This window comes from Xenopus tropicalis, chromosome 3 (genome assembly GCF_000004195.4).
Source record: "Xenopus tropicalis strain Nigerian chromosome 3, UCB_Xtro_10.0, whole genome shotgun sequence".
NCBI lineage: Eukaryota > Metazoa > Chordata > Amphibia > Anura > Pipidae > Xenopus > Xenopus tropicalis.
This window is the reverse complement of record NC_030679.2, coordinates 52,482,093-52,505,835: the sequence shown is the minus strand read 5'-3', so window position 1 is coordinate 52,505,835 and position 23,743 is coordinate 52,482,093. Positions and strand designations below refer to the sequence as shown.

General features: G+C 36.0%; 1 protein-coding gene across 4 annotated transcripts in view; it reads right to left on the bottom strand.

Annotated features, from left to right (window-relative positions):
- Window positions 1-23,743, bottom strand: part of ptprq (protein tyrosine phosphatase receptor type Q) — a 134,271-nt gene that overhangs the window by 3,799 nt on the left and 106,729 nt on the right. For 2 of the 4 annotated variants that reach the window (XM_031898882.1, XM_031898885.1), the window contains 9 exons: window positions 21,939-21,983; window positions 16,355-16,381; window positions 15,817-15,898; window positions 10,497-10,587; window positions 8,746-8,822; window positions 7,174-7,308; window positions 6,490-6,615; window positions 6,048-6,196; window positions 867-1,002 (listed from right to left, as the gene is read on the bottom strand). In XM_031898882.1, the coding sequence (XP_031754742.1) occupies window positions 867-1,002; window positions 6,048-6,196; window positions 6,490-6,615; window positions 7,174-7,308; window positions 8,746-8,822; window positions 10,497-10,587; window positions 15,817-15,898; window positions 16,355-16,381; window positions 21,939-21,983 (868 nt within the window). The remainder of the gene's footprint in view (window positions 1-866; window positions 1,003-6,047; window positions 6,197-6,489; window positions 6,616-7,173; window positions 7,309-8,745; window positions 8,823-10,496; window positions 10,588-15,816; window positions 15,899-16,354; window positions 16,382-21,938; window positions 21,984-23,743) is intronic. The other 2 variants (XM_031898883.1, XM_031898884.1) reach the window with 2 other exon arrangements.

Below are 23,743 nucleotides of genomic sequence, written 5' to 3'. Positions count from 1 at the left end.
TCAAGTTCTGTATTATTGTTTGAGAATCGACATGTGAGATCGTGAAAAGCCACATTTCCATTCAGTCTTCAAAACAGTGTATTGTTGTAGAAGGGAAATATATAGTACCTTAAGTGCAGGAACTGGCATATGCAATCAAATGGTTATACCTTCTTCCTTTCTCTCAAATAACTGAAGCTTTGTCAGGCTTTATGGCCAATATTTTAGCTATTTTTTAACACTACACTGGTCAGACATCAAACCTAAACCAATCGCTTACATCAATGCACATCACTGTTTACATTTAATGACAGAAAACTTCCCAGTGCTAATAAGATGTGCACAAAACATAAATTCATATGTAAGTAAATTTGGGGGATAATAGCAAATCCCCTTTCACTAAATTAATACCTTATATTCTCCTTTTACAGTGTTATGTAATGTGTTTAGGATAATAAAGCAGGCTGCCTCTTTATCACTGGAGCTTTGAAGACCTGATATATAGCTTTTTTTTAATTAATTGAAAAAAAATGCTCCCCCAATATATTGAAAAAACTATGTGAGCTCAAACATGCTGAGATACATTCAAAACAACTGACAGATCGTCATGTGCTTGATAGGTACTCTTTTTTTATCAGTCTTAGTTGCTTTAGCATTAAAGTCTGTGGGAATGCAAGGATAAAGTTCCTTGGCATTTCCGTGAAATATACACAGAAAGTACACAGTCCATGGATAGGCTTTAATTTTTTTTTCAGTTATTGCTTGATACTTCAATAAAAATGTAAATGTGCAAACAATAATCTTGCTAAATATGCACATTCAGTGGCTTTATTATATATATATATATTTTATTAATTTTTTTGCAGATACTCATTGCAACTACTTACCATGTTTTGTACCATACACATTCTTTCACTTCTTAATTCTGCTACAAGACCATAAATATCCACAAAATCATGATGGTTGATGTGTTGAACTAAATGATCCAGTGCAACAAAAACTCCTGTTCTTCCAACTCCAGCACTGAAACAAATACCAATATATCAGTTAGATATTTTAACCTATATAACAAGTAAAAAAGCTGGCACATGTTTACTAGCACTGTATACTGTACATTAGTATGTACACTAGTATGTTTTGAATATAGTTAAAATTGAATGGTTAAAGGCACATTTTGTTTAATTTAGCCCCAAAAATGCATGTAATCTAAAGACACAATAAATAATGTGAAAGTTCAGTTCAGTTATTTCATTTTCAGTTTTTCATTCACTTGCCTTTTTTATACAAACACATTATATGATAGCTTTTATAAATGTGGTGTATATAGGTGTGGGATCCCTTATCCAGAAACCCATTATCCAGAAAGTTCCAAACTTCCATAGCACTTTGTTCCCATTGGGTTTATTTCATGTTTACATGATTTTTAGCAGACTTAGGGGCTGATTTACTAACCCACGAATCCGACCCGAATTGGAAAAGTTCCGACTTGAAAACAAACATTTTGCGACTTTTTCGTATGTTTTGCGATTTTTTCGGCGTCTTTACGAATTTTTCGTTACCAATACGATTTTTGCATAAAAACGCGAGTTTTTCGTAGCCTTTACGAAAGTTGCGTAAAATCTTGCGATTTTTCCGTAGCGTTAAAACTTACGCGAAAAGTTGCGCCTTTTTCGTAGCGTTAAAACTTAAAAGGTGCGAAGTTTCGCGTAAGTTTTAACGCTACGAAAAAAGCGCAACTTTTTGCGCAAGTTTTAACGCTACGAAAAATCGCAAGATTTTACTTTCGTAATGGCTACGAAAAACTCGCGTTTTTACGCAAAAATCGTATTGGTAACGAAAAATTCGTAAAGACGCCGAAAAAATCGCAAAAAATACGAAAAAATCGCAAAATAGCGATCTTTACGAAAAAAACGCAATCGGACTCATTTCGACCCGTTCGTGGGTTAGTAAATGTGCCCCTTAAGGTATGGTGATCCAGATTATGTAAAGATTTCTTATCCAGAAAATGCCAGGTCCTAAGCATTCCAGTTTACCGATCATATACCTGTTCTTTACTTACACTTATAATTCTCCAACTATTATGTCCATAATTGTGATAATATTGGATTTACACACATCAATCCCTATTCTTCTGGATTAAAAGATATTTGCAGATGAGGCAATCTTCCACAGGCAACAAAGTGCTATGGATGTCATTGCCCTTACTGTTTAACCACTGTAAGGCTAATGTCAGATGAGGCGTCTGGCGTATATTTTCGGCAAGCGGAAAAGCACTTGCCAAACATACCGCCATCCACCTCCTACCTGTGCCTGCACCAGAATGAATGAAATACGCTCCAGTGCAGGCACATGTAGCTGAAAGATGCATAAGAACGGGAGACTGCATTCTCGCGTTTTTATGTGTATTTCGCCTAAATGTGCCTGAACCGGAGCGTATCTCATTAATTCCGGTGCAGGCACAAGTAGGAGGCGGATGGCAGTATTTTCGGCAAGCGCTTTTCCACTTGCCGAAAATATACGCCAGACGCCTCGTCTGACATTAGCCTAAGAAGTTACCCAATGACAGGTTAAGGTGTGCACTGAACTCTTGCGTACTTTTTAAATTGTAAACGATGGAATGGAAATATACATATTGGATATATGATGATCCCTCTGGATTCTCCCCCAACTTTAACCAATTAGCATTTCCTTTTTTTATATATATATATATATATATATATATATATATAAATGTAATGAGAGGCAGACAGGCATAAAAAGAAAGACAGAGGCAGGGAAACAGATAATGTTTCAGTAGCAATTTGCCACCCCTAAGGTTGTGAGAATGTGCCAAATGCTGTTAGGTGTGTTTACTCTTTGCAGGTCAAGCTCACTGGTTTAGTAACTAGACTCTAAAGAGCACAACAGGAAAAGTCTATCTTTACATAGACAATTCTCTCAAACAATGGCCAAATGTTCTCCGCTGGATATGTTTATAAGAGGTTATACAGCTAGTCTCATAAAATAGAGAAATGCATGAAAGGCCAATGTTCTGAACAAGTAAAGCTGTGGTAAGTAGCTGGCATCTAGTTTCCCCAGTTTTCTCCTTGAAACGATATTATTTCCTCTCCTAGCATTAACAGTGGCTCCTCCTGAGATTATTAGCAAAAATATTTCATTTTTAGCCTTAGCCTCTTAATTGCATGCAGTCTTTCTCATCATTTAAAAATGCTGCAGCTGCACACACGATTCACTCATCCCAGTCATTAGTGAAACTATTAAATAGGATCAGTTTAGACATACTGTACCTTCTCATTAAAAACACTGGAGCAATTATCACACCAGATACCATTTTTATCACATGCTCTAGACAATTTACTTTAGAAATCATTAAATGAGGTTAAAATGCAGCATTATTAGCTTTTTTTTCCTGGAAACAAAATAATATTTACATTTTTAGTGTCTGTAATAGAAGTCAAAAACGCCTGGGAAAAATTTTCTACATATAAGCTACAAGGAGCTTAAATGCCCACAGGTGGCAATCTTTGCACAGGAAAAAGCAGCAGCTCCAGATATACTAGGTGCAAGTCAGCTGTACGTTTGTACAACACGAACAGAGCACCCCACAGATAACACCTCTAGGGCAGGAATCGGTTCCAGGACAGCTTGTTTCTATGTATGCTGTAATTTACACCTAGCATAAAAGCAGATGCAAGCAGCTATTTTGTGCAAAGTTCAAGTATAGAGTAGCGTTCACTGATGAAAAGAAGTATGGTGTAGCTACAGGTATAGCTGTGTGTTCATCTTGCCCTTCTGCTTGTACCTATTGACACAAGGGAACCTTGGAGCTAGTGCCATCTTAAACATGGTGGTAATGGTCATAACCATATAATACACAAGGGCTATCAATATTCTGTAAATTGTATCTTTATAAATGGTGCTTGGTGATGTCATTGGTTATAATAGGTGCTTAGTGATGTAATGTCTGTCACATGACTAACTAAATGTAAATAATGTACTCCCTGTTGTAAAATATAAGGATATTAAAAGTCACCTTGGAGTTCGATGACCTGTATAAAAAGCATTTGCTGTATGGTCAAGGAACTCCTTGGTCACTTATAGTATCCTTATATTTTAAAAGCGGGGATACATTATTCACTTTATATCTGACAGCGGTGCATGGATGTTACATAGTTACATAGTTACATAGTTACATAGTTACATAGGGTTGAAAAAAGACCATTGTCCATCAAGTTCAACCCATCCGAGTAAACCCAGCACACAACCTATACTAACCAATCTATACACTCACATACATAAACTATATATATACAACCACTAATACTAACTGTAGATATTAGTATCACAATAGCCTTGGATATTCTGCTTGTTCAAAAACTCATCCAGGCCCCTCTTAAAGGCATTAACAGAGTCTGCCATTACCACATCACTAGGAAGGGCATTCCACAGCCTCACTGCCCTCACCGTGAAAAACCACCTACGCTGCTTCAAATGGAAGCTCTGTTCCTCTAATCTATAGGGGTGACCTCTGGTGCGCTGATTGTTTTTATGGGAAAAAAGAACATCCCCCAACTGCCTATAATCCCCTCTAATGTACTTGTACAGAGTAATCATGTCCCCTCGCAAGCGCCTCTTTTCCAGAGAAAACAACCCCAACCTCGACAGTCTAACCTCATAGCTTAAATCTTCCATCCCCTTTACCAGTTTAGTTGCACGTCTCTGCACTCTCTCCAGCTCATTAATATCCTTCTTAAGGACTGGAGCCCAAAACTGCACTGCATACTCAAGGTGAGGCCTTACCAGGGACCTATAAAGCGGCAAAAATATGTCCTCATCCCTTGAGTCAATGCCCTTTTTTATACAAGACAGCACTTTATTTGCTGTAGTAGCCACAGAATGACACTGCCTGGAATTAGACAACTTGTGATCTACAAAAACCCCTAGATCCTTCTCCATTAAGGATGCCCCCAACACACTACCATTCAGTAGATAGTTTGCGTTTATATTATTCCTACCAAAGTGCATAACTTTGCACTTGTCAACATTGAACCTCATTTTCCAGTTTGCTGCCCAGTTTTCCAATTTTGTCAAATCGCTCTGCAAAGCGGCAGCATCCTGCATGGAACTTATAGTTTTGCACAATTTAGTGTCATCAGCAAAAATAGAAACAGTACTCTCTATGCCCACCTCCAGGTCATTAATAAACAAGTTAAAAAGCAAAGGACCAAGGACTGACCCCTGCGGTACTCCACTAACCACACTGGCCCAATTAGAAAATGTTCCATTTACCACCACTCTTTGTACTCTATCCTTCAGCCAGTTTTCTATCCAATTACAAATATTATGTTCTAGGCCAATATTCCTCAATTTGATCATTAACCTTCTGTGAGGTACTGTATCAAACGCTTTAGCAAAATCTAAGTAGATGACATCAACTGCCATTCCAGCATCAAGGTTCCTGCTCACCTCCTCATAAAAGGCAACTAAATTAGTCTGGCAAGATCTGTTACGCATAAAACCATGCTGGCACAAACTAATAGTATTGTGAACTGCAATGTATTCAACTATCCTATCCCTTATTACCCCTTCCAGAAGCTTTCCTACTACTGATGTCAGACTAACAGGCCTATAGTTTTCAGGCTGAGAACGAGATCCCTTTTTAAATAACGGCACCACATTAGCAATTCGCCAGTCTCTCGGCACCATACGTCTCTGAAATTGTCCTAATAAACAATAACCAATAAAAAGACTGAAATGAAAAAAAAGGAAAGAGAAATATTGAAATACAAAGTTACCAATTTTTGGTTTTATTGGCCATTATACCCTTTTTTAATTTATAAGGTGCTTGGATCTGAAGATTAGTATGTTATAGTAAGGCTTACTTCAATGCCAACATATTTTGTAGATTTGGCAAGGGTATTTTTAAAAAAATATATAAAATGTTAATGAATATTTTAAACCTATCAGAATAAATGTTCTTTTCAAATGTTGTGACTAAATAAACAAGTGTAGCTGCTAAAAATAAAATACTGGACATACAATAGTTCCTCAGAAAATGTAATACTGACCTGCAATGTACAACTGTCGGTGTATTTTCATGTGGCCTGTTGGCTCGAATCATCTTTACAAAATGCATTAATGAAGCAGTGGATTCCGGTACTCCATGCTCTGGCCAAGAAGTATAGTTACACTGCCGTACTATCATAAAGTCTCCATGCTGGCGTAAAGAGCAGATAAAAGAAAGTTGGGTTTTAATGTGAATGGCCCCTGAAATCAGTATTTCCCCTGTACAGTTGAGCATGCAAGGCCTTCAGCTGACCCAGGATCATGAGACAATAATTAAAATATGACAAATAAAAGGTGTAGTATGTAATATAAATGTAATTATAAAGAGGGTTGCCTATATTTTTAATTGTGATTGTATTTCTACTATAGCCTTAGTGGTATCAATGTCTACATCATATTAAAAGTCAATTTAATGGTGAACTACCCCTTTAACTTTTTCCTTACCCTTTCAACTTTCAAATCACGAGTCGTCCAGTCAATCTGAACATCTTCGGCTACTTTTGTGATAACAATGTCTCCAAAAACAGTAACTGGTTTGTTATCTTCCGGCCAGTACTGGTGACATCTGATCTATATAAAAAAAACACTTGTAAATATATATATTACACAAATTCATCATGATATCAGATATTATACACAGGTGATAACATGTAGTTAAAAGATATAAGAGATGGTGTCCCTCATCAAGGTGAGAAATCTTGAATCAATACATTGGGCAAAAAAAAAAACCAAATGAAGACTCTCAGTAGCAAAATTGCACCGAGTTTATTAACCTGCCTCTTATACTGAGCAGAGGACATTTCTGCCATTTTATTGAAAGTAAAGAAGAGTGCTTATTCACACTCACTTTAGTGAATCAAATAATTAAAATGTTTAATAAAGATTTACTTTTTTTCTGTAATAAAACAAAACCTTGATCCCAACTAATAATTAATCCTTACTGGAGACAAAACAATTCTATTGGGTTTAACTGATGTTTAAATGATTTATTAGTGTATGGAAATCTAAATTACAGAAAGATCCAGTATCCGGAAAACCCCAGGTCCCAAGCATTCTGCATAACAGGTCCCATATCTGTATACACTGAAAGTATACTCATAGCTGATTAATCTATATTTAAAAACATACCCTTCCCTTCTCATAACACTGAGTAAGCATCACAATGGTTTTTGCTCTAGTCTCCCAAACCATTCTCCAGAAATCTCCCACTGTGCCAGCCAAAGGTCCCTGCGTTGCGATGAACTCATTTGGGCAAATGTATCCCTAAAATTACAAAACAGAAGAAACTGCTATTAGAAAAAGTATGACATTATTGGCTTCTAAATACAATGCCCTGCAAATGGCAAAGGAAAAGTCACAAACCCATCAAAAATGTATAATTTAACTTTTCTGTAACAAGGAGAGTGGGAATGTTTTCAGAGCTCTTATAACAAGCCCACAGCTGTCTGGAACAGTGTTCTGCCATACCTTAAAGGAACAGTAACATCAAAAAATTAAAGTGTTTTAAAGTAATTAAAATATAATTTGCTGTTGCTCTGCAAAAAACTGGTGTTTTTGCTACAGAAAAGCTACTATATAAATAAGCTGCTGTGTAGCGATGGGGGCAGCCATTCAAGCTGGAAAAAAGGAGAAAAGGCACAGGTTACATAGCAGATAACAAATAAACTCTGTAGAATACAATGGAATTTTATCTGTTATCTGCTAAGTAACCTGTGCCTTTTCTCCTTTGAATGGCTGCCCCCATGGCTACACAGCAGCTTACTTATATAAACTATAGCAGTCTTTCTGAGGCAAACACACCAGTTGTAGCAATGCAGGGTAACAGTACATTATATTGTAATTACTTTTATACACTTTCATTTTTTGGTGTTACTGTTCCTTTAAGTTCATCCTACTATCATGCTATTTTTAATAAAACTTGTTATGCTTAAGACCAGCATCCCACAGATTCAGTGTGTCCTATCTAATATAGCAAGCTGAGGTTAATGGGAGCATCTTGCATTCAAGGTAGATAAGTTTGATGTCCAGCTGTAGTCAATAGACCTTTGAGGACAGTTCTTGCATTCCTTGAGCAATATGAACGTTTGTGTTCATACCAGCAGCATCGTCATTTGACACCTGTATCTGCATGGCCACAGTCAGAATGGGGCACTATAATACACATAGAAAAATAGATCCTAACACAATACTGGGCAAGTTTGCACTAATTGCTGATTAGCTTTGTTTAACCAGATGCAGGTTTAACAATAAAAGCAACAATTTGGTTGGTTGCCATGGGCTGCTGCCCAGGTGCAAGGTTGCCATGTTATGGTAAATTAACCTAAGTATGACATTTAATATAGAGGGCACAGAAGGCACAGGACAGGAAACTCCACCACCATTTAGTAGAGAGACTCCCAAATATATTAGCATTTTTTTTTCTTTAATAGCATACTAAGCAGGCTATCACATAATCCAGGCTTTGTAAAATATGGTTATCTATATAGTTTATCTATATCTATATAAAGTTATCTATATAAAGTTTGAAACATTTATATAGCAACCCAGTAATTGCATTTTTATGGCCGTTGTTCAGCTTTTTTTCAGTTTTAAATATTAAGTATCTAAATATGTCTGTGACACAGAGGAATGCAAGAAATGTGTTTTTGGGTACATATACTTCTATTAGAAACCTCCTCTGTAAGGTAGTTTTGTACTTACAGACACATAGCTAGCATTGATGTAATCTGATCCAGGCACACCAGCATCCGCTATAAGCTTTACTCGGTTATTGTTATCTACGACAAAAAATAATATATTTACATACATATTTCTTTTACAGAAATGGTAATTTTTTTAATAAATTATTAAAAAAGCCAAATTATTTCACAGTTGAAGGGTACTTATATATAAAATGAAAATAATAATGCTATGAAACAAATTATGTGTGAGAAGGTATAGGTATGGGATCCGTTATCCAGAAACCTGTTATCCAGAAAGCTCCGAATTATGAAAAAAGGCCATCTCCCATAGACCCTGTTTTAGGAAAATACATTCTAAAAAAAAGTATTTCCTTTTGCTCTGTAATACAAAAACAGTGCCTTGTTCTTAATCCCAGCTAAGATATAATTAATCTTTATTGGAGGCAAATGTTAGCCATGTGTAATTAAAATTTGCAATTCAATTCAGTCTACTGAGAAATATTACATTACGAAATACACATTTTTATTCTTATTTATGTAATTTTCTTACATTTCCCCGTTAATGTTAAATGACACATGACTACTACTTTTTGTAGGACTAGTTAATATCATAGGCACATATGGGCAACCTTTTGCCGTCAAATTTTATTCTTGCTTGTAGTTGGCTGAACGAAGCTAATTTCTGATTGGTTGTTATTAGTTGCCCCAGGTGTATAGTAAGCCAGTTTTAACAATGACCCTAATTCACTATTTCTTTCTAGTTCACATTTTTTAAAGCAGAAAGCCTCTTTTTATTGAATTGTATGCTTATCTGTTTGCTATCTCCAGATAACTTATACTTCAAATACTGGCTCTTAGCCATTTAAGAATTCAGAAGAAGTATTAGCAGGTACAGTATGTGAAGTAAATAGAAATGTGCTTACCATACTGTCTTTGTGCATTACAGTTGGTACAATATTGTGCCACACAGTACACAGCTAAAAGTGGTGTATAGATCAAGCTTTAACAACAAAAAAATAAGCAGATACATAAATTAAAAAGTACCCCGCCATGCTTTTATTGCAAATATGGGGGGAAAATTGGCTATGGATGGCTGTCAGGAAAAGAATGTTAAAGAGGTTGCTTGCCTGGATCACTTTACAAAGCTACAACATTATTAAGTCTACTATTTCTTGCACCTGCATATAAAATCCTGTGGTTGCACTTTAAGCCAGCCACTTTGCCTTGGAACATTTTAAGGGTCATTTGAAGATCATGGAACAGTTGTAACAGTAAACATTTATTTATTGTAATACTAATGTGTAACTGTGCAGCAGTGCTATGATAAGCAATGTATCTTTAGAGATTTATTAGTGTTGGGCATAATTAGTACAGGTATGGGACATGTTATCCGGAATGCTCTGATGGAGTCTATCTCAGATGACCTTTCAGGAAATCGGAGATTTCTGAATAAAGGGTTTCCAGGTATTGGATCCTTTACATGTATACATATAACACTTTAACAACTTTCACTTTCAGGGAATATCAGATTTTAATTTTTTACAATGAAGGCCTCATTTACTACACTGGGTCAAAGTGCAAGGCACAAAACACAGTTTTAAATCACCATTGCTTATTGCTTACAATGCAACTGTTCCCACCTTGTGTTGTGCTAGGAATCAAGCTCACACAGTTGTGCTTAAAAGCCCTGTATACAAATTATGAGACTTTGCATATATATTTGAGAGAGTTGTAATATTTAGCTAAAAAGACTAAGGAGAACACACATACATGGCTTTATATTTGTGAATCGATTCTTCGACCTGTTCCAGGGTAGATCAGCATCTGATACGGCAAGATCTTCAAGGAATTTTGGTAGTTCCTGTTATTTTAGAAGAAAAATTATTTTTTTTTATTATTTAGAACATTTGCTGTTTCTAAAATTCAGATAAATTGTACATAACATTGATTTGGTTACAAAGACTAATATTGAGGCAAATATACTACTTAGCATTTTTGGGCAATTGCAGTCCAGTTAAAACTAATACAAAAATGGGTGCTGCATCTGAACTCTATGAACATTTTTAAAATGAACTCTGAACGTCTATAAAAGATGCAAATATGTTTATGGCATCTTACAGCGGCCCCTCTGGCATTTGTGGGACATTTTCTTGAATATAACTGGACATTTATATCATTATAGCATTAATTAATAATTTGCTTCTAGGTTACTGCCATATAAACTTTAATTGTTAAAATTAATTCTGCTTATGCAATGTTTTCTTTGCCTATATTTCCAAATACCCAGCAAATTAGGGAATGTCTTGATATTTAGGGTTTTTAATAACATGCATTTGCAGGTCTCATTTTGTTTGTATGAATACAATAATAAATACAAATAAATCATGTAAAAACTAAGTTAAGGTGGCCATACACGGGCAAATTTAAATTGCCAATTCCCATCCTTCAGACCAATTCGGCAGCTTATTTTTCCATGTATAGGGCCCTCCAACAGACCCCAACAACTGATATCTGACCAAAAATTGGCTTGATTTTTTTGTTGGATCAAGGACTGCATCGGCTCATTGATGTGGTCACTCTGACTTTTCATATCCCCGTCAGTATAATGCAATCGTTTTGTCCCAAGGCAGACATATCGGGGGAAAGATTCACTCAAAAAATATTATTAAAATTTCTTGGAATTTTTTGGAAAAAACACCCATTGATTCTAATGCATTTGGCTAAATTTTGTTTATCACTACTCACTTCCAGTGTGCATGCAGTGCATATTAGAGTCTATCTACTAACTAACCAACGTATATGCAAGAAATGTTTTCTTCTATAGGGAGAAGGCTAAGGCCTTCTGACTTACCTTTAATGGCTTAGTAGCTTTCAGGATACACACATCCCTTGTTTTTCACAACAGTAATACAAGGTGTGGTGATAAAAGGTAAATATTAAACTAATATTAATGTAAGAGGGGGCTGCTGGTATTAAGAAGAGTATTTCCTAGTATTTTTTTTGGGTGAACAAGAATAGAATTGAGGATTTGTTGCATGGATGCAACTAATAGTCATCATTGCATTTTGATCAGTAAATCTTTGCAAAAAAGACAAAACCTTTAAGTACTGAGTACACAGTTATAGGTTTCTGGTTCTTTAGAAAGATTTAGGCACAAACCACAGTGTGGTCAATGGGCAACTAGCATATTTTAAATCTAAGGGAATTAGTCTAAAACAGTGATCCCCAACCAGTGGCGCGGGGACAACATGTTGCTCCCCAACCCCTTGAATGTTGCTCTCAGTGCCCTCAAACCAGGTAGTTATTTTTGAATTCCTGACTTGGTGGCAAGTTTTGGTTGAATAAAAACAAGATTTCCTACCAAATAAAGCCTCCTGTAAGCTGATAGTGTGCATAGAGGCTGCCTAATAGCCAATCTCAGCCCTTATTTGGCACCTCCATGAACTTTTATGATGCTTGTTTTGCTCTCCAAGTCTTTTTACATTTGACTGTGGCTCACGAGTAAGAAAGGTTGGGGGATCCCTGGTCTAAAAGATGGCAATGTGCTACCAAATAAGCCACAAGAGGGACAGTAAATGCCATATGCCTGTATAACTCCTTTAAAGGAAAATGCTATGTAAATATGACTTTATATTTGATTCTGGTTATTATGGTAAGCAGTAATGATAGTTGGAAAGAGTATAATAGATTAGAGTAGAGTAGGGAGCAGTGTAGATCAGCCATGCAGCAAACAAGTTAGCAATGCAAAACCAGTCAGTTGCTTGTAGCAGTAGCCACCTCAGTCAAGTCATGTAGGAATTTATTGCCATTTGTACTAAAAGTACATAGGAATTATTGTGCGGCATAGGGCAGGCAGCACAACACATTTAAATTATACGATTAATGATGCAATGTATTACACAATTACACTATGATACATAATTACAAATACAATGGTAAAGTGCTGTGCTTGCTGAGTGTGCTACAAAGATACAGAGTACATTTATACTTTAATAATACTTGTGTACAGTGAGTTACAGATATGTATTAGAATATGTGAACAGTACAGAGAGTTAATGAGTGAAAATGAGGCTAGTGGTTATATATTTCCTGTCGCCTGGGCTTGCTTGCAATTTGTCTGACTGCTCTTGGAAAGAAGCTGTTAAATAGTCTTTTACTCCTAGCTTTTAAACTTTCAGGCTTTTTGTGCCTAAAAGAAAAAAGTAACACCGCACAGTAACAGAATTGGCTAAGATCTTACTGGTTCTTTGTGCGCAAAAACCATGGACTTTAGAAAAGTTTTGAAAGCTACAGCAATTTTATCAAATATGAGTGCAAAAGAATATGCTTTGAAACTGCTTAAAATGGTGGCATCACTGGCAGCCAAGTTGGTGGGGTGAAAGAAAGAGAAGACAAAAAAAATTGCATACATTTTTCCTGTGACTTATTTTATATTTTTTGGGACATATATAAAAAAGTCTGACATAGATCTCCTCCCCTCTCTCTCTCTCGCTCTTGTCAGAGATCTCAAAATACCTCTCAACAAGCTATGTTTAATATCTAACTCTTTATAAGCAATACTACAGGCAATAATGGTAAAACAGTTTCACAAAAACTCTTTTTTCAAAACTCTTTACAGTGATAAACTCCAAAAGATGAAATGCTGTATACTGTAGATGCCACAAATAACAAAGGTCAATGTATCAATTTCCAAATGTCACAGAGGACCAATTCATCGGAGATATAAAATCTGTACTGTCAAATCCTTGACCACATTTATCACAAGTTTCAGAAACCAGCCAATTGTTGTAAAACAAACCATATCTTTGTGACCATCCATTACTCCTCTGTGTCAGCTGCAATATTGAAAGACTATACTTTGATATATGTTGTAGTCTATAAGATACCTGTAGTATTTTGGAGAATGTTGTTCAGTTCTTTAATGCTTTACAGCTGTTACTTCAAAGCTTCCAAGAGAAGATTATAGAAAAATGTATCTACCTTTGTCATGCCATATCTATAGACTTACAAAAGCTTTGCACATTAACAGCCCTATATATCTTCTCTGAATGTCAAAAAACTGATAACCGTAGCAAAAAAAAAAAAAAGTTAAGAATATCTATTTTAGAGATTTCATGAGAAGTCTAGCAGTAACCTTTAGAATATGATGTCTTATTTTTATCTAGGTATAAAACTACAGTAGGTATTGCACAAAGATTTAACTTTGGTTTTGTGATCAAAATCAGCAGCGTGAAAATGATAGATAGATTGTTAAAATCCCAGAAAAAAAAAAACTGGCATAGGACTATGGCATAGGAATATTTTCTAATTTCAATACACCAGACTGAAAATAATGTATTCTACTCATGTGAAAAAAAACCCAATAACATATTGTTAATAAAACAATTAAGCTATTAAGTTCAGCATCAGTCCAGCAATTAAAAAGAATATTTTGGTATTGTTTAAGGACCACTAAACCTGCTGCAGTGAAAGATTTCCTTGACCTTCACTTATTGAAAGTATTCCTGTTAATGATAATGTCCCTTAAGAAAAGTTTTGCAAAGGTAATAGTGTTTCTCATAATTGGTTTGGCTACAGTATGGACTCTTTGGAGATTTGAGAAAATCAAGTCAATTTAATAAAAGCTCGGGTTAGGAATAGGATAGGAATAGGATAGGTTAGGAATAGAATAATACAGAGGATATTTCAGGGCCACTAGCACTGAAAATATCAACATTATTAATTAGAAGTAGCAGATCATCTATTTTTATCATGTAAAGTGTAGAATGTTTATTTTGAACAATATGTCTGGTTTTATTGCAGTGCATATGCTATAAACACTTTTGTGTGTAGATTAAATAATAGGGCTCATTTATGTCCGCAGTAAGCAAAGTGCAATATCAGGAACAACAACATTTTTCCCACAATGCAGCATTTTTTGAATGCCAGCGTCATTGTGTACACAAATGGCCAATTCTTTTGACACCATTGTGCTGTGCCTACCGCAATTGCATCCGATTCACCCAAATGGACCCAAATGTGCATGTTAGCGTGAGTGATGCATGCACCTTATTCATTTGGTGCAAGTGTTTTATGTCTACTGACTCAGGGTGCAAAAGAGAGCCTGGAGTTACCACCTGGTCTGGAGTTGTTGTAGCTAGCTGTCAATAGGTGCAGCAGTACTCAATTCAGAATGCAAGACAGAAAGGACTGAGCAGTACTGAATCCAATTGCTAGGAACACACTTTGATGCAAGCCCATTTTAAGAAGGTTGCTTTAGTAGTTTTAAAGAAACTTATTTTAGTACCCTTAATGAAAGATGTTTGGGTACTTTTAATGAAAGTTGTTTTTAGTAAACTAACTGCAGGGAAATGCTCGAGCCACTGAACTTGTGAATTTAAATAAGCCCTATTACATTATCAAGTCTACATGGTTTAAATAAAATTAAGTTATGCATATTTACAAATGACAGCCTACAATTTTCTTTTTTTATAAAGTAGTGCTCAGTAAGTAGGCTCATAGCAATTGACTGCACCATAAATCTTGGTTCTGCCAGCACTCATCTGACTGTATATGTATATGCACCAATACTTGTACAGAGCTCAGTGCTTCCCTAAGTAGACAGTTGCAGTAGTGCATAAAACTAATAGAATAGGTACTCACAAGAACAAATAAAAAAATGTGTAATTGTTCTACTTCCTTAGACTGGGCAAGGAACATATATATATAGCTAGGCAACAGCTGATTTCAATATACTTCAATACAGTCAAAAAGAAATTAAAACAAGTATCAGAGCAGACGTCAGTACATGTTAAGATTGTGCACCATTTGGTTTAAGTCCTATACCACCTCCACCCCAGAAACCCAAAAAAAAGGTCGCAATGAAACATCACATTTGCCAGACACACTTGGTGAATTATTTCATGGAGCAACGTGCTTGTAAAACCCAAATTGGTTTAGCATTACTATCTAAACAATCAACCTGGTAATTGGGTATTGGTTATCAAGGCTCCAGTTCTTTTTGGTCTGGCATGCTTAAAATGGACATGAAATGTGACACATGAAAATGACTGGAGCTCCTGGGATGTTGTGACAACTGTTAGTAACATACCGAAAATTCTTCCTGAAACTTTAGGTTGTTATTTGTGCAGAGCTCCTCGACATGTTGTAAGAAACCTTTCTTACTTACGGGCCTAGAGGCAAGAAGGCAAAAGATAATGTTACAAACAGCATTTGCCATGATTATATCCAAACATTTTAAGTGCTTCAGCAGTTTCTGATATTTATAGTTTTGTTTTATGAACATGTATTACAAAGTTGATTAAATGAAATGTATATATTTTCCCTTGCACAATAAAACGTAAAAGTATCACGGTGATCTCATTCTCGTGATTACATGGTATTTGAGCCATAAGAAGTTTAAATGCCTCAGAATCACTTCTCAAGCTAAAATACAGACATGCAAGTTTCACCCTAGAGAGAGACAAAGCATTTCTCCAGTTACCATGCAATTAGTCATGCTTTTATGATTTATTCTCAGGTTGAAGGCTGCCCTTGTAAATGAATGAAAAAAAGCACCACACATCAACACTCATCACACTATTAAATCCATAGGCACACAAGGAAAAAAAAAGCTGCGGTCAACTTACTTGAGTGATTTCCTATAACTAAGTAACCTGCAACAGAGATTGTTTAAAAAAAAAAAGCAGTTGAAGCACTTGTGCAATACAATAAAACTAAACTTCTCGGTTGTACTCTTATAAAATTACAAAGCCTTTAATCATGCCTCTTATAATAAAATCTGTGTACCCTAAAACACACTGCAGACAAAACAGCATTCACAATGAATTTCATCATATAAGCATATAGGGGACACCCAGATGTCGGATTATACACTAAGGAAATTATTGTAAAAAAGCCAAAAAACCTATCCTTTTTTAACACAAATACAAAACTAGGAAATACTGAGAATCTGTACTTTTGCTTCTTCATTATGCATCTCTGTGTATGAGATTTCCATGTCAGCATGCTCTGTTTTGTTGCCAGATCACAGAGTTAGCCAAGTTAGGCTTTATTTATCCATTTGCAATTAGCTATTTTAGCAATATTTAATTGAATAGCCACTATGTTCACCTTAGCATTAACTTTTAGTATGATGTAGAGACCAATATTCTGAGCAATTGGTCTTCATGTATTATTTTTTGTAGTTTTTAATTACTTCACTTTTTCTTTATCAGCTCTCCAGTCTGGAATTTCAGCAGCTATCTGGTTGCTAGGGACCAAATTACCTTAGCAACCAGGGAGTGGTTATTACGACAGATTGGAATATGAATAGGAGAGAACCTGAACACAAAAACAAGTAATAAAAAGTAACAATAAAATTGTAGCCTCACAGAACAATAGGTGCTTTGGCTGCTGGGGTCAGTGATCCCTATTTGAAAGTTGAAAAAAGGCAGAAGTGGAAGGAAAAAACTATAAAAAAATAAATAATGAAGACCAATTGTTGCTTAGAATTTGCCATTCTATAACATACTAAAAGTTAACTTAATGGTCAACCCATTAAGGTTTCCTCCTGCACCCAGTATGCTGCACCCAGTATACTTACTGACTGACTGTATAGGCTATAAGCAGTTTTAGGGGGCAACGCCCAATAATGTTACATGGATTCCAGGGGAAAAAAAAAACACACACACACACATATATATATATTGCTGGAGGCTTGGCCCCACAGACACTACGAGGCTTTGACCTGGGTTCAAATCAGAAATATAATACAAAATTGGAAAAATGCTGATGCACACCAGTAATTTCTGCAAAAAAATAAACTATCTACTATCTACTGAATGGTAGTGTGTTGGGGGTATCCTTAATGGAGAAGGATCTAGTGGTTTTTGTAGATAATAAGTTGTATAATTCCAGGCAGTGTCATTCTGTGTCATTCTAAATGGCAATAACTTAAGCATCTACGCCATGCCCTTTTTTGGCACTTTTGGCACTTTTACAATGTTCTGAAAACCAGAAACTTCAGTCAGAAACTTCAGTAAAGGAACTGACAGTAAATTCCTTTTTGACACCTTTGCTTTCTACACAGGTGGAGAAAAGTTCATGCTCTCCCATCCACTCCTTCTTGATGCAATGCAGGCATGTTGTTGTGTACACACAAAGAGGATTTTAGCAGGAATATGTATACTTTCGCATTTTTGCACCAAAATCAGCTCTCTATGGGGCCCATTCATTAAACCACAATTTTTCTGTGGTTAAAATCACAATATGCAAAAAATTCGGAGTAACCACGATAATTTCTGATGTTCAAAAATGTCATGAAAATTCTTTTATCAGTCGTATGAAAATTTTGTGGTTGTGGTCCGAAAGTCACATTCGTAAACTGCACGAAAACCTTTCTGCCTTTGAAACCTTCAATGTATGATTTTGGAAGCCTTCCACAGGACTCAATGGCACAAAGATCCAGCCTAGCCAAAAGATACCAAAGCTTGAATGAATTCCGAAATGGTCATAGTCTTTACGAAAAATACAACTTTTTCGTGCGCAGGTTGGGAGGGGGGCCCAGTGACATAGCCCCGGTGACCACTACCCCAGTCCGATGCTGAAGGAGCGGATAGGAGTGCACTAGCTTTTCATAAGCCCTGTATGCAATTAGCCTTAAACAGCAGGATAGTGAATGTGTAATTTGCAAATAGGGACAAACTTGTAATTTGCTCCCTAATAAGCAGGTTATTTGTAGGCCCAAAATAGCTAGAAAAGAAAAGCAAATAAAACTACAGCATAACACCTTATATTAATCCAGCATTATGTTGCACATTACTGTACATGCAGCTCTCTATTTCATAGAAACGTGACATTCAACACTATATATACAACCATTTTTATCTCAGTAAATGCCAACTAGCAAATGTGGGATATTTCTTTTGTTTCCATTTTATCCAGCAAATCAAATTTATGTATACAGTTCATGCGGCCAAATCCCACATTTTGCTAAATTATAACTTTTCCTTTATTTAAGATGCTTTGAAATTATAGTTACTCTGCATTGCCTTTTCTACGGTATACAGTTTCATGTCTGGGTATTTGTCTAGAAAACGTCTCATTCCACTCGTATTACAATTCACATATCCAAGGCAGAGCAGTGGCTTTTCAGTGGCATAACTGATGGTCGCCTTGACACATATAAACTGAAATCTCGGTTTCTAAACTGCAGAGTGCAAGAAACCACTTCAATGCCATACACCTTTGAAAAGGCCCACCTGTAATTGAATTTTGGCATAATTGAAGTTGGCATATGAGATCCCATTTCTCTTAAAATGGTATATATTTTAAGAGGGTAATTTGCTTGTTCTGTGCCGCAGGTTATAGGGAACTTTTAGATAAGGATTTCCACAGAACCCAAGTGTTTCTTGGTGCCCTACATATATATTTATATAATCTTAAAAGTAACAAGGTAAGTACTAGCACATACAGGTAACATGCCTAACTAAGTCTGTTTGTAAGAAGACCGAAATAAATAGATTGCCCCAAACCGTGATAGTATTAATATGGCACGAACATTGTGTTTTAAAGCCCAACATACTGAGCAACTTGACCTTTTCAGCATTTTTGTACATCTTTATAAAAACCATGGGGTGTTTGAATAATTTATAGACGACATTTGATCCTATACATTAATATCCCTCATATAATTAAGGATTTCATTTATTTTCACAGCTACAGGACATTTTTGTTTTTAGACCCATTTGCCTCCCAGTATATTAAACATGTTCTGACGCAAAATTACAGAATTACTTGCGTTCAAAGGGAAGGGGTGGAGGAAGTCTATTAAGTTTTATGTAAATATCCATTAAGCTTCATTGTTTACATTCTTCATATATGGAATTCCCCGAAAGAGTTTACAAAAAAATGGCCTTTTCATAAAAGGGGGTGTAGGGAGCGCTTTTTAGACAAAAAGTGTTAATTTTTGTCTAATACTCATTGACACAACCACTTTGTTTTACTTAGGAATGTCCAACAAGTTTTTTTTACTTCCATTGAAAGATACAGGCCACCTGTTTTGTATAGGCTAACATTATTTTTAGTTTATTCTACCAAGCAGCCATGTCACAGAGCTAGGAGCACAGTGTAAACATGCCAAAGGCAGGAGCGCTGTTGTATCTTCAGGCTACATGCTGGCAGCATGGGTGCATGATCAGTTTGGCAGCCACTGGGGAAGGGGCTCATGAGTGTTATATGCCTAGGGGAGGCAAAGGCTAAGAAAAAGTAAAAAGAAATGCAATGGACTTTTTAAATTGTCATATAGACACATTACTACAAATAACTACAATGTGTCACTATAACTTTCATATAAACACTTTCCTCATTATTCTTAAAAAGAAAAAAAGAAAAAAAAAATAACAATTATTTTGTAACTGTAAAAATCTCTCTAAATGAAGTGATATTACAAAAACTGAAAATTACTAAAGATGTTAACTTGGTTCACAAAAGCAACCCTAGATTTATCCAGTGACCTACATCTCCACAACATTTTAATTATGTGTCTGGCAAAAACTTATTTGATTTTGTAACTGAGTAGAATGAGTCCTATTTCTTTAAAGTGTAGTACACCTTTAAAAAGGAAGTTTTTCCCAAACACAACTTGAGCTTTTTGAACAGAAAAGAGAAGAACTGTTATGCAGCTGGACTTCATAATACAAAAATGGTATTTATTTATACTTTTTGAAGGAACAGATTGCAGTGATATGTATATTAGGGGTTTCTGTGTATTGTGTGGCTCTTCAACAAATTTTGGTTTGAAAGCTGAAGTTCCCCTTTAAACTAACTTTGAATGTGATGTAAACACCATACAACTATACAAAATAAAAAATGAAGACCAACTGAGAAGTTACTGTTAACAGGCTCGTCTACATCATACTAAATGTGGGTGTCTGCACTATGTTCAATCCACAGTAACTAGCACAAAACGCACCAATACAGAAGCAAGTTAGTGTCCATTTTTGGCAAATGGAACGGAAATTGCAGTGTTCCCTATTTCCTGGTGTGCACATTAGTCTAATTATAGTGATTCCAGGTTTTCTTCACATCAATACATGTTCTTATCCATAATTTATCAGAGCAGGCATGCTTACCACAAGTTTAAAGGAGCATGTGTATGTGTGTACAGGCATACATTTCTCCCTTTATTTATAGTTAGAGCCATAAGAAAAGAATCAAATATCTTTTCCAGATGCAGATTTTAATGCAAAGGTCGACCTGGTGCAAATAAGGATCTACAAAATGTACCTTAGGAAGAGTGGGCTGCTGTTGCTACTTTACTAAGGGTGAAGGAAATATTGGACCAGTCTGTTAGTGGGCACAGACATTAGTGATGTAATGTCTACTTTTTGTGAAGTTAGTGCACATTTACAGTGACTTAAATGTAAATTTATAACACTGATAAATTACACTGATAACTTTTCAGGGAAAAAGCTAAATGCCAGGGAGGGAACACTTCCATTTCAGGGACATAAATGTAATGGTATAAACTTTTATTTAGACGTTGAATGGTGTATAATATTTATTGTGTTGATTACTGAGGGAATGTGATACATATGTGTAAATCGAACACATATAATTTTGTATATATATATACATATATATATATACACAAAGGATGGCACACCGCTATATAACATACCTCGGGTGCTCGGTAAAGGTTATGCTACGTACGTCGGCTGTTTATGCTACTTTGAATATATGTTTTGATTTTTCACAAGAAATCCCGGAGTTGCTGGTCTTTTTATACTATATATATATATAAAACCCATGCTACAGATTTTGCACCTCTTCCTCCAGCAGAAAAAAGAGACCCACCAAATTCAAGTTGTGCTATGCACAAAAAGTATTCACATGCAAACAATATAAACATGCAAAAAAAAATGTAACACCTGAGTGTCTTAATTTTGTGAATGTTACTGCTCTTATGAATTTAATTTCATTGCCCCATACAGGTTCACATCAAAAAGACTACAAACACGAACAGGATCTGCTACCAATCATGCAAGCATGTGTAATGCACGCTCCAGCTAAATCAATGACAGAATCAAAATAATTGGTTTGTTTGCAGGCCTCTTCTAATATTAGGAGAAATCAAGGGCATTGGGCCATTAAACTTAAACAGTTGCTCATTACACGTGGCTTCCATGATGTATATATGATAACACAAACACCACAAAGATAGACACTTACTGAATGACATATATGTCCTTGCGTTTAAAGAAAAATGAAGAATATCTGGAAGTAAAAATCCATTCAGAATTATATAGTTATTTAAACTATATAAACAAATTAACATAACTGTGATGTTAAAAGAAATGCACTGCACCCAACTCTTCTTTACATCTTTGTGCCTTCTTCTGAGAATTCTTTACTACAAAGTTATACCTCTCAATCATAAGCTGATTTCTATATTAAAATATACTTTCGGAAACAAAAAGACATCAACTTAAAATAGAAGACAGAAACATACTAATGGCAAAATGGATGCATTATATGCATTTAGCAACCAATACACTGGTCAAATTCCATCATGTCTTCGCTTAAATACACATGTCTACATCTGATTTGGTGCTTTGGGCTACTAGACCTGGTGCAAACCTGGTTCATTATATTACCCCTCTGACTACAAAACAGCAATAGAGTGTTTAGAAATAATGAGATTGTCATCCTCATCAGTGGCAAATTGAGTAAGGAATTCATTTAACATTTAAAGTAACACATTTTACCAAACCCAAAGTTAAGCAAATCTGCAATACAGTTATGCAATACACCCATAATCACAATAGTGACAGCAAAGTTGTTTTTTGGTTCTTAAAGGAGAAAGAAAGGTAAAAAAAAAGTAAGCTTTATCAGAAAGGTCTATGTAAATACAGCCATAAGCACTCACAGAAATGCTGCACTGATTATTCTGTCAAAAGATTTCTTGTGTCTGTAATTCATGTGCCAGAGACACACAGCTCTCTACTCTCTCCCCTCTCCTGCTCCCCCCTCCCTCAAGAATGCTAAGAACTCAATCCCCCCCCCCTTAGGAATGTGAATCTGAGCCAATCAGCAGGAAGCTGGCTCATAGGGGCAGACACACAGCTCTCTACTCTCTCCCCTCTCCTGCTCCCCCCTCCCTCAAGAATGCTAAGAACTCACTCCCCCCCCTTAGGAATGTGGATCTGAGCCAATTAGCAGGAAGCTGGCTCATAGGGGCAGATTTATCAAAACACAAGTTCGAATCCCGTTTGGGAAAAATTTGGATTGGAAACGAAAATTTCGGAAGATCGCAGATATCACGAAAATGCTTCCGAAAAAATCATATTAGTCACGATAATATTGTATTGGCGATCCGAAAGTCACGAAATTTTTGTACCGAATGATTGTAAACAGCAGCAAAACCAATCCGATTTTTTTGCGCTAAAAATACGAAAAGCCGCACAAGCGTCGAAAAAGTTGCGCAAGCGTCAAAAAAGTCACGCAAGGTACGAAAAAGTTGCGGAAAATACGATTGGACCAATCGAGCAAATGGTCGGAGCGTTCGTGGATAAGTAAATGTGCTCCATAGTCTTACAAACTGGGCATGTACACTTGGGGGCACATTTACTAATCCACGAACGTCCGAAAGCGTCCAAATGCGTTTTTTTCGTAATGATCTGTATTTTTGCGACTTTTTCGCCGCCGTAGAGATTTATTCGCATTTTGAGCACCTTTTTCTTCGCCTTTTTCTTTCCGCAACTTTTCTTCGCCTTTTTCTTTCCGCAACTTTTTTGACGCCGTCGCAAAAAAATCGGATTGGTTTTTCCGCCGTTTACAATTGCTCAATATGAAAAAATCGAGACGGCGGCGAAAAAATCTTGCAAAATACGATAAAGTTGTGACGGTGACGAAAAAGTCGTGCAAAATACGAAAAAAAACGTGACGGCGATGAAAAAGTTCCAAAATTTTTGTTTCCAATCCGATTTTTTCCCATTCGGGATTCAGATTCGAGGATTAGTAAATGTGCCCCTTTC